This window comes from Camelus bactrianus, chromosome 18 (assembly GCF_048773025.1).
Source record: "Camelus bactrianus isolate YW-2024 breed Bactrian camel chromosome 18, ASM4877302v1, whole genome shotgun sequence".
In the NCBI taxonomy this organism is placed as follows: domain Eukaryota; kingdom Metazoa; phylum Chordata; class Mammalia; order Artiodactyla; family Camelidae; genus Camelus; species Camelus bactrianus.
Genome location: NC_133556.1, coordinates 8,171,927 through 8,183,641, shown reverse-complemented (window position 1 = coordinate 8,183,641; position 11,715 = coordinate 8,171,927). Strand labels below are relative to the sequence as shown.

Sequence of the window (11,715 nt, the reverse complement as noted above, 5' to 3'; positions counted from 1 at the left end):
GGACCCGGTCACGCAGGTGGTGAGGACGGGCAGTGGGGCACGTGATGGGGTGGGTAGAGACATGGGTGCTTAGGCTGTGGGGGTCGTGGCTTGCAGGTCCAGAGCTCCTATTTCTTAACACTCTGGAGACCATCTCCCATCTCTTATCTTTTCCATTCAGTGACTTCCCACCACACCTCCTGATGTGCGTAATGTGGTATGACTACAGTATTTATTAACTGTAAAACAAAACGTCATTGAACTTGTAAACCTTTGAAGTTCTTTTAATAAGAATGTTCATAATTTATTAATATTGAATAAAAGAAGTCGGATGCAAAATAATACATACTATTGAATTCTCTTTATTTAAAATTCAAAACCAGGCCACATTAATCTACAATGCTAGGAGTCAAGATAGTGGCTGCCCTTATTAGGGGTTCTAGCTGGGGGGCACATGAGGAAGCCTTCTGGGTGCTGGAAACATTCTGTATCTTTTTTTTTTTTTTTAATGCTTACCACTTTATTATAAAGAATGCAAGAGAGGAGGGTATAGCTCAGTGGTAGAGTGTGTGCTTAGCATGCACGAGGTCCTGGGTTCAATCCTCAGGACTTCCATTAAAAAAGAAAAAGCCCTCCTGATAAAGGATACAGATGAGCAGTCAGGTGAAGAGGTATACAGGGTGAAGTCTGGAAGGGTCCGGAGTTCAGAGGCTTCTTTCCCCGGGGAACTGGGGTGCACTACTGTCCCAGCACAGGGATGCATTCACCAACCCAGAAGCTTGTCTGCATCTTGACCTGGAGAGTGTGTGTATATATACATATATGTTGTATCTCAAGTGTATGGTTAAGATTTGTGCACTTTAAAGCAGTTATACATCAATTTAAAAATCTAGGTAAATAAAAATACCTTCAAAATTCTGAAGAGAGAGAGAGATTGAGGTTCAGAAAGAATTGTGTTAAAGCACAAGTCCGCTCCCGTCTGGGGTCTGTGAGGTAGGAGCAGGTTCCGGTCCCCTGTCTCCACCCCTCACCCGTGCCTGGCCCAGGCGAGCACCTGAGCACTGCAGTTATCGGAGCTGGCCAAGCAGAGGCTGCCTCCCCAGTCCCGTGATGTGGCCCAGCTTCCACCTGATTCTGAGCGACCTTGAGGACACCTGGGTGTTTCTGGGAAAGGGGAGGAGGAAAGGGGCAGAGATTAGTTGGTACAGCAGGTGTTCAGCTGCAGTCCCCAGGTCTGCTGTCCCATCCTGGGGAGAAGAGAAGGCTGAGCAGAGTGGGTCAGTGATGCAGGTGTGAGACCCCAGCGAATCCTGAGAAACTAGGTAGTCCATTGTGGGGGTTTCCCCTGGGCCCGCTGCCGACTTCCGGTGAGATGCTTCTCTTCCCTCAGCGCCAGTTTTCACAGGGGAGCTGGGTGGGAGCTTCGGAGATAGCCCTCCAAAGGCCAGACTCTCTGGAACAGTGTGTTCTAAGACCAAACTCTCTGCTTTAGAATGACCTGGGGGGCGTCTGTTGTAAATGTGGATTTCCGGGGCTCACTGGAGATGTGTGAAAGGGTGACTCAGGAATTCTATTGTAACTATGCTTCCAACAGCTGCTCTCCTGTTTGAGAACTGATCCAGAATGTGGGAAGGACCTTGGCTTGTTTTTGCTGTCTAGTTCTAGGTCAGGAGCTGGGCTGGAGTTTGCACTATTTGTGTTGCTCCAAGTGACCCCTCAGATGGCCCCTTTCATGTTTACCTCCAAATTCAAGTTAAAAGTGTAGAATCCTGTACCTCCAAGTGACCATCCTTTTCATTTAAGCCCTTTGTTTTAAAGATGGGAGAAGAGGCCCAAGGTAATCGCGGGTCAGGACTGGCATCCTTAAGAGCCTCTCATTTTTCAGGGGCGCTGGGGGCTGGAGGCGGAAGGAGTGGAGGGAGCAGGCTCCAGGGAGGCTGCCCTGGGTTCCAGCGGGTGCTGTGAATGGCGTGGCAGGTGAGCGTGCTGGAGCTGGAAGACCGCCTGCAGTGCCCCGTCTGCCTGGAGGTCTTCAAGGAGCCCCTGATGCTGCAGTGCGGCCACTCCTACTGCAAGCGCTGCCTGCTGTCCCTGTCCCGCCACCTGGACTCAGAGCTGCGCTGCCCCGTGTGCCGGCAGGAAGTGGACGGCAGCAGCTCCCCACCCAACGTCTCCCTGGCGCGGGTGATCGAAGCCCTGCAGCTCCCTGGAGACCCAGAGCCCCAGGTCTGCGCACACCACCGGAACCCGCTCAGCCTCTTCTGTGAGAAGGACCAGGAGCTCATCTGTGGCCTGTGCGGCCTGCTGGGCTCCCACCAGCATCATCGGGTCACACCTGTGTCCACTGTCTACAGCCGCATGAAGGTGGGCAGCAAGGCTGCTGGGGAGCGGAGAGCCAGGCCGCCCCTGGGGACTCCGAGCCCGGTCCTGCATTCCCAGCACCTCTGCCCTGGAGCAGAACTCACAGACTTTTAGCACACTTTTCGAGCAGCTGCCCAGGTGCAGGGATTACGGTGGAGGAAGGCAAATTGCAGTGCAATGAAGTGGAGTCCAGTTTTATTAGCAGAGAAGGAGCCATGTGGGAGCTTGTCATTTCTGGCTATAGGCTGGGGAGGTCTTGGGTCCCGGTTTTGGATGTGGGTTTTTGTGATCTCCAGATTCCTCTCTGTGGTGCAACCAAATTAATTTTCTTTATCAGATCTCTTTCATGCAGTCCTGTTTTATCGATTGAGATCTTGAGATAGTTTATTTATTTGCATAGTTCTGTTCCCACTCACTGTGGCCAAGTTGATGAGAAAGAACCAGTCCCCTCTTTCTTTGCCTCAGGAGCATTTACCACTGGGATGCCCTTCCCAGGCTGCTATGAGATGCCAGAGAGCAGGGACTCTGTGTCCATGATTCTCCCGTTGCTTTGTTTTTATCTCAGCTCCCTCTCTGAAAGGCTTTTGCATCTGACTTCTGCTTGGGCACTACCTACACCAAGATTCTGTACCCTCCACGGGCACAAACCTGCAGGGCTCCCATCATGGTGCGGCCAGATGATGATCTTGGTGGTTCTGGTTGGACCCCTAAGGCTAGGTCACATGGGAGCCAGGGCAGCCCAGGAGAAGTGAGTTTACTTCAGCCTGGGAGGCCCTAAGTCGCCCAAGGCTTCTGGGGATGGATTGAGGTCTTTATAAGGAGTAGGGGGTCACCAGGTGTAACCTGGGCCACTGCATGTCCCATTGGCCTCAGTTGGGGCCAGCCTTTTTCGTGATGACTATTGGTCAGATGCCCACTAATTCTGGACCTGCTGGTGACCAAAAAGTTCACCTGGTGGCTACCCTCCAGGCAGCATTCCATGCAGGGAGTGTTGACTTCAGATTGGTAGCTGCCCCTATTGGATGGTGTGTGGTGACTTCCGGGTGGCTGTAACAACTTTCAGCAGCTCTGTCCACGTCATAAGAGGGATAACGTAGAGGTTCTCTTCTGTCTGGGCAGTTCCTGCCATCAGTGTGGAATATTCTTGAATAGTCCTACCTATTTGAGGGTCAGGGGTATCTGGGGCTCTCCCTGGTTCCACAGGGAATGCTCCCAGGAAGGGCAAGGCCCAGGGCTGCCCCTAGAAGCTGAGAGGGAGAGGGGTTGGCGGCTCGTGGGGTCATGGTACATCGCTTGCAGGAGGAGCTGGCAGCCCTCATCTCCGACCTGAAGCAGGAGCAGAAGAAGGTGGATGAGCAGATCGCCAAACTGGTGAACAACAGGACCCGGATTGTTGTGAGTGCCCTCCCCTTCCATCCCTGTGCCCTTCCCGGGACCCGTTCCTGCAGATCCCACTTCTAATTTGTCCCTTACAGAAGTCCATGTCTTCCATATAAAGCCAGAATTCAAAGCATTCCAGGGCAGGGTGGGGAAAGTGCAAAGGCTCTTAGGGGAATTCTGCACAGTTGTCAGGACTGTCTCCAAGTTGGCTTATGTCCTCCATGTCCTTGGGAGTGAGATAACCCAGAACCCAGTCCTGGAGGCAAACAGCTCAGCAGTGGGCATGACCGCCCACTCCTGCCACCTGTATCTGCTTGCCCTTGACAGCTTGTGCGGTGCCCTGCTGGGACCTTGGAGCACAGGCATGGAAAGGCCTGAGCCCTCGGTGGCTGTCTCGTTTTCCTAGCTGAGGGGCGCATTGGGGCAGGGAGGGTGTGGAGTCTGGGCGCTGCAGGCTGTCGTGAAACAGGAGCAGGAGACCAGCAAGACCCATGTCCCTTGAAAGTCAACTCAGTTTATCTTCCTTGCCCTGGAGATGGGGGCAGCAGTACCCCGTCTAAGGGAGGCAGAACTCAGGGTCACACAGGGAATCCTGGTTATCTCACTGCAAAGCCTGCTCTCTGGGATCTTTCAGCCCGTTTCTCAGTTGCGGAACCCTGTGATAGCGCAAAATCTCTTGTTCGCACTTAGTGGTCAAAACAGGCAAAAGCAGGGCCGTTGTGTTTGAGCTGTGCCCCGCCTCTCGGCTGCCACTGCTGACCTCCCCCATGGCCACACCTGGGACCCCCAGGCAGCATGTGAGCACCCTGGCAGGAGTCAGCCTGGGAGTCGGGTACCAGGACCAGCACCATTGGGAAGGCTCAGCAAGGCCTAAGCGGCCAGGCTCTGGGGACACAGCTCCCGCTTTGACCAGCCCCCTCCTGTCCCAGAATGAATCTGACGTCTTCAGTTGGGTGATCCGCCGTGAGTTCCAGGAGCTGCACCACCTGGTGGATGAGGAGAAGGCCCGCTGCCTGGAGGGGGTGGAGGGCCACACGCGCGGCCTCGTGGCCTCCCTGGACATGCAGCTGGAGCAGGCCCGGGGTGCTCGGGAGCGGCTGGTCCAGGCTGAGGGTGTGCTGGAGCAGCTCGGTAACGAGAGTCACCACGAGTTCATCCGGGTGAGAGGACGAGGGAGTGTCCCCCACGCCCCAAGGGCCTCCCCCTTCCTAACGGCTTCCGTGTAGCCTCCTCCATGCCCTAACCCACCTCCTTCTTGTCTTCCAGAAGTACCACTCCATGGCCTCCAGGTAATCACCTCAGAAGGAGTCCTCAGCGAGGGTCTGGTGGCTGCGGGCCTGGGCATCTCACGTCCACTAGATCCTCCCTTCAGTTTTCATGGGGCCTTGGGAGCAGCTGCCCACCTCCAGCTCTGTACTGAGCACAGGGAAAGTCACGTCCCTGCCTTCAGGGGTCGCCAAGCCTCATGGGAGGTGGTGGTGGTTACATCACCCTGTGTACCTAGAACAGTAGAAGTTTGCACAAGCTACAGAATTAACAAGGAGGAGGAGGTGATGAGGGGAGATGGGCAGAGTGCTCAGGTTGGGTGGGTGAGAGGGCAAAGGACAGGAGGTGGCAGGCAGGCAGAGTCATGTGAAAGGGTGAAGTGCGTTGAGCTTGCAGCGTTATGAGAAGTTCAGTGTTGCAGTTGTAACAGGGCAGAAGTGGAGAGGAGAGGGTGATGGTGGGTAACGGAACAGGCCACGGCTTATAGAAAGGTGTTGGATCCACTTTCCAGTCCCAACAAATGAACCACCCGTACTGAGCCTTCCTCAGCCCTGTTTATGAGCGTCTGCTTGTTTTCTCAAATTTCCCTTTGTCCTAAGGACTGTTTGGTCAGGAGCATTGGCTTAACTGAGTGGACAGGGGATCTGACTGGCTGAGTTTGGTTTCCACTCCAGCTGGAGCTGGGGGCCTGGGTCCCTGGATACAGAGAAGTGGTCCTCAAGTGGTGTGAATCAGAACCACCTGGAGGGCTCACTAAACCGCAGCTCACTGGGCCCCAGTAATCAGCTCTGATTCAGCAGGTCTTGGGTGGGACCCAAGAGAATTTGTATTTCTAAAAGCCCCCAGGTGATGCTGCTGGCCCCAGACCTGCACCTTGAGAGCTACTGATGTGGAGGGTTTGCCATCCAGGAGGAAGCCGGGCCTCTAAGAGGAGGGTGGCGGGGAGGACGTGGTGGGCATCTTGAGTGCACGGGCTTCTGAGCTGTGGGCTGGCGTCCGGGTGAAGGGCTGGGGTGCACGGTGAGCGGGTCTGCCATCCCTGTGCACCACTGCCCGCAGAGCAGAGCTCCAGCAGGCCCGGCCCTTGGAAGGTGCGTTCAGCCCCATCTCCTTCAAACCAGGCCTGCACCAGGCTGACATCAAGCTGACTGTGTGGAAAAGGCTCTTCCGAAAGGTTCTGCCAGGTGAGGCCCCTGACACCCCCCCCCCCCCCCGCCAACTCAACCCATCATCCTTCCTGGGCGCTACGCTGTGTGAGGTGCAGGGTAACAGAAGGCAGGCCGGCCCGGCTAGAGCTGAGGGCGAGGGATAGGCTTCCCCCAGCAGTGTGGGCTCCAGCTCAGCTCCATCTCTTACTAACTGGTGACTGAATGAGTTGTGTAATTTCTGAGCCCACCCTGCTGGGTTGTATAGCTTCTAAACATCCGTGTGTAGTTCAGTGCCTAATAATGGTAGTTGTGGCTCTACCAAAAAATAACTCAGACATTTAATTAACTCCTGCATTACGAGCACAGAAGAAATCATCAATAGACTGATTTCATCCAACAAAGACAAAAACAGGGTTTATACAGGAGAAAAGGAGAAAGGGGAGGGAAAAACTACAGATAATCTCTGAGTTGTTTGCACATTTGGGGCGTAACTGATTAGCTGGCAGCGAGCAGAGAGGTCAGTTGGGATAGTTTGTCCTTGAGCAGGCTGCTAGGGGATCCAAGAAGGCAGCTACAGTTGTTACAGATTCTCCAGAAAACCTGGGGTGTGACGCTGTGGAGCACAGTGACAGGCGGTCTTCCAGGTCCTTCCATCAGCACCTTGGCCTTAGGCAGGCTGCCCGCACCGTTTCCCTTACCAGAATGCCTCAGCTCACAGCTGCCCCTTTTTTCCATTCTTCGGGTATCATTCACTCATTCAGCAAACACCCTTAGGGTTACCTGCTCCGGGCCCAGCCCCTTCTAGCCCGTGTAGGTACAGGGATGAGGCTAAGGCAGGTCCTCCCCGCAGGAGCTCAGGGCCTCCAGTCGGCCTCCCTTGGGGCAGAGTCTGCTGCCTCCTGTGTGGCTCGAAACTACATCTTCTCTGATCTTTCCCAGCCCCGGAGTCCCTCAAGCTGGACCCTGCCACGGCCCACCCGCTCCTGGAGCTCTCCAAGGGCAACACGGTGGTGCAGTGCGGGCTCCTGGCCCAGCGGCGCGCCAGCCAGCCTGAGCGCTTCGACTATAGTACGTGCGTCTTAGCCAGCAGGGGCTTCTCCTGCGGCCGCCACTACTGGGAGGTGGTGGTGGGCAGCAAGAGCGACTGGCGCCTGGGGGTCATCAAGGGCACGGCCAGTCGCAAGGGCAAGGTGAGCAAGTCCCCGGAGCACGGCGTGTGGCTCATCGGCTTGAAGGAGGGCCGGGGGTACGAAGCCTTTGGCTGTCCGCGGGTGCCCCTGCCCGTGGCCGGCCACCCCCATCGCATCGGCGTCTACTTGCACTATGAGCAGGGGGAGCTCACCTTCTTTGACGCCGACCGCCCTGATGACCTGCGGCCTCTCTACACATTCCAGGCCGACTTCCAGGGCAAGCTCTACCCCATCCTGGACACGTGTTGGCACGAAAGGGGCAGCAACTCCCTGCCCATGGTGCTGCCCCCGCCCAGCGGGCCTGGTCACCTCAGCCCCCCGCAGCCCACCAAGCTGTAGGGATGCCAGTGGGGCTGCTTTCCCAGCGGGCGCAGTGCCATGAGGGGTCCTGCTGGCCCTAGTGAGCAGAGGTGATGTCTTCATTGTTAGGGGAGGTCTTCATGCCTGGGGGTCCCTAGAAACACTTAAATGATAGGGACAAAAGGACCACGGTCCTATCTGCATTGGCCAGGGGCGTGTGTATCAACCTCTTTTCAGGCTATTAACCTGCTTATTAACTAGCAGAGCCAGGCCTTGGTGTCCATCGGTCAACCTGGGCTTCCCTCGGCCCCTCCTAACCATGATCTCTGCTTCCTCTTTCCCCTGAGGGTGGCAACACCCCCTCACATAATTTTCCCCATCACTGTGACCTTTAAATAACTTCAAGGATAATAAATTTGATACTGTTTCTCCCTTTTCAAGTGATTTGCAGTTATGAACTGCTGTATATATACACTGCTTGATGCTCGGGTCTTTAAAAGCAGCTCCAGCCTCTGGTGGGGGCCACATCTCGCTTCCACCCCCTGCCCATCAGTTTGTGGTCAGTCATGTCAACCACTCTGTCAGAGACTGCTGTCGACTTCCCTTTCTGTTAGAGGAGGTGGAAATGACACTCCTTCAGAGCAGAGGCGAGTCGGGGCCAGACGGGGTGTGTGGTTGATCCCTGAAAGCTGCTGGGCACATAGGAGTGGGCCCAGAGCCATGTCTGTTCATGGTGAGCCTGCCCTTGGCCACGGCTGACAGTGGCCTCCTTAGACCAAGGCTGGGACAGCTGAATTCTCTCCCAAGAATCTGAAAGTCAGAGGAGAGAAAGTGGTTGGGGCTGAGTCATCTGAGGCTTGGTGCCCTGAGGTCTGTGGAGCTGCCTGAGAGCCTTCTGTGGGGAATGACTCTGCATGAATCCACGTCGGCCAGACAGACAAAGGCTTGCCCCATGGCCTATGAGCCATCCTCCAGGAACAGGAGAGGAGGGAGGGTTGTGAGGTGCCACCTTGGGGCCATCTTTACCGACCTCCTCATCCCCATGGGAGACTCATAGGACATTGCCTTCTGGGCTCTGATGAACCCTGAGGCTTTCTGCCCCACCTCCCTCCCAGTAGGGCTGCAGCCTGTAAAACAACTTAGCTGTGTCTGGAACTGGCTCCTCAGCAATGGGATATCCCATCCCACAATTCAAGTTTCAGCCAAGAGCCCTCTGATTTCCACACCAACGTTTTTGGCGTGTGAAACGAGGACCACGTGGAGCTGCCACCTTTGGCTAATCTGCCTTCTGCCATCTATGTAGGTAACAAACTGAATCAAAAGCTGCTTGTTATCTCTTGACCAGCTGAATCTGTTGGGCATTGGCCTTGGTTGCTGTGTGCTTGACAACTTCCAGATCCAGTTTTTGGTTATGCAGCTCTTCCTTCAGTTCCATGACTCCATGCCCGCTCTCCACCTTCTCCACCTTGCTGTGTCCGGGGAGGCTGGCCCCATTGAAATACAAACTCCTTTGGCTTCCTGTTGGATTCAGTGGAGGGGAGGGACTGGCAGGAGATCCCAAGGCAGGAGAGGGAGTTCGAGATACTGATTTTCCTGGTTTTCTGCCTGCTGGGCAATGGGTTGGCAGCTTCCCTCTGCAAAAGACTCCTGGCAGGTGGCCCTCTCCTTCTGTTACTCTTCCTTTGTTCCTTTAGGCCTAGTGGTAAACAGCACTGTTGCCAGCCCTGACTGTTGCACCATTTCCCATAGGTTCCCTTAACTCTGATCTTTCTTTTTTTTTTTTAATGGAAGTACTGGGGACTGAACCCAGGACCTCATGCATGCTAAGCATGTGCTCTACCACTGAGCTATTTCCCCTCTCCACCACCATTCTTTTACAAGTAGTCCCTTCTTTAAACTCTCAACTCCTCTCTTGTGTGCACCTTTCTGTCTCCAGCCAGATCCTGACAGAATCAGTGGCATACTTGTGCACCCATTTAATAAGTGCCCTCTTTTGTAGGCTAACCAGAGTTAGTGTTTGTGCTTTCATCCAAAAGATCTTAACTGATACACATCCAATATGCAGAAGGCAGAGGAAAGGGCAGTTAATTCTTCATGTGGAGTTGGCATTTCAGCTGAAAGAAGTGGAGGACAGGCAGAGGAGAAGAGCCTTCAGGGATCTAGGTCCACAAAGGAATGGGGCAGCTGGAGCTGGTCTCAGAGATGAGGCAGGGGCGGGGCTGGTCTGGGGTGGGGGGTCATCGATGCTACTTTAGTGTATGTTAACTTTGTTCTGTTAATGACAGTGTGCGAGTGGGTGAGTCTGCCTGGGGAGAAAATACCAGACTGATGGAAAGGAGTTGAGAAGATGGAACACCAGAACCTAAGGGAACAGCTTAGATATGGTTGCCAAGGAAACTTAGAAATGATCAGAGAGATGGGAGGGCATGCTAGCAGAGGAGGTCATTGAAGCCAAAGTTTTTCAAGAAGACAAGTTCAGCAGTGCCATGAACCCCAGATTCAGCAGGAAAGGACTGAGGAGTATTTGGAGATTCTTCATAGTTTTAGAGGGAGCCATCTCAGTGCAGTGGGGTGAAGACAGGCTGCAGGAAGTTAAATAACAGCATGTGATGGAAGAAGTAAAGGCAAGAATTGCTGGTTCTCCCTTTAAAAAGTTTGATAGTGAAGGGAAAAAGAGAACTGGGTCATGAGTTTGAAAATGGGATTAAGAGAAGTCATTTTAGGACAGAGGCAGTGCTGTCCAGTAGAAGTATTTGAGCATAACGTAGGTTTAAGTTTTCTAAGGGTGACATTTTAAAAATAAAAAGATACAGGTCACCTAGCACTAACATCTTGGTTTCTTTATACCATTCTACAATAAAAGGAATGAAAGCTTCTTGGGGAAATGGCTGGTTCTAGGGCTCAAGCAGGAAATACACAAGATGGGCTTTGAGAATCTTCTAGTGCCAGAAAGCAAAGAAATGCTCAAAAACAAACATGAAAAAAACAAACAGAAACCCAAAACCCTGGAGTAAAGGAGGCCTGTGAAAGGGATATAGGAGCCAACTGAAAGCACTTCCAGTGGCCAAAACAGGAACAGTTTGAGCAACAAAATATTTTGGATTACAACCCAAAGTATAAAATAAACATCCATGAGTCCATACTGATATAAATGATTGAATAACTAAATGGGGAAGAAGAAATAAATCTGTGCAAAGGAATTCCAAATAACTTATGTAGCTGCTCTGCCCTCAAGGCAGTGCTGTTAGCAGTACAGAGAATATACAGGTTGGAATATTCTAGTCCATGGGGGTCTGTCTACTTGAATAGTTGAGATACACATGTAGCGGGTTTTTTCTTTTTTCTTTCTCTTTCCCTCCCATCAACCCATCATGCATCAGTAACCACATGGGTTCTGGGGACACAAACACCACCCAATTCCTGTCCTCTCGAGGGTCAGGCTGGGGAAACGTTACTATAGATGAATCATCCCAAGGAATGCATGAAAGGCTACCATTTGGAAACAAAGTTAGAGCCGTTACTCACAGCATGTGCCAGACCCAATTCTAAATGGAGTTACTGAAATGATGAAGCTGTAAATAATTTCTCGACTGTAGAGGTCCAAAGCGCCTTTCAAGCATGACAGCAAAGGCAGAAAGAACAAAGGTAAAGATACAAAAAATGAGAACTCCATGTTGTCCAAAATTATAAACCACATTACAAAGCAATAAACTAGAAAAAAAATGGCAATACAAGACAAGGGATATATATTAATACATAAAGGACACTAAGAGAAAGACGGTAGAAGAGTGAGCAAAAGACATTCACGTGTTACAACAGAGAAATATATATGACAAACAACATGAAAATACTCAACCTCAATCACAGAAATTAAAACGTTAGTAAAATCTCATTGCCTATGAGAGCAGCAAAAATTGAAAGACAAAAATGAAGAGCTACGAAGTGGTGAACCGGGCTGCCAGCGTCGGCCTCCATACCCTGACAGAAGAGTGAACCGACAAACGCCTTGCTGGTGCTTGGGATGAGTAGTGGGAACCAGGCAGGGCACTTCCGGGTTCGGAACCTCCGTGCCCTCTGACCCCGGAAGTCCC

The 11,715-nt window shown here is 52.7% G+C and overlaps 1 protein-coding gene across 4 annotated transcripts; it reads left to right on the top strand.

The window, feature by feature from the left end:
* Positions 1-1,144: 1,144 nt before the first annotated feature.
* Positions 1,145-8,064, top strand: TRIM50 (tripartite motif containing 50). Of its 4 annotated transcripts, none has more exons than XM_074345906.1 (7): positions 1,145-1,346; positions 1,865-2,343; positions 3,640-3,735; positions 4,650-4,880; positions 4,990-5,009; positions 6,046-6,170; positions 7,074-8,064. In XM_074345906.1, the coding sequence occupies exons 2-7, from the start codon at positions 1,945-1,947 to the stop codon at positions 7,661-7,663; spliced, it is 1,461 nt and encodes a 486-aa protein (XP_074202007.1). In that variant the 5' UTR covers positions 1,145-1,346; positions 1,865-1,944; the 3' UTR covers positions 7,664-8,064. The 4 variants fall into 4 exon arrangements, with proteins under 4 accessions (XP_074202007.1, XP_074202004.1, XP_074202005.1 ...); XM_074345903.1 differs by having other exon boundaries at positions 1,146-1,346; positions 4,987-5,009; XM_074345904.1 differs by having other exon boundaries at positions 1,162-1,301; positions 4,987-5,009.
* The last annotated feature ends 3,651 nt before the right edge of the window (positions 8,065-11,715 follow it).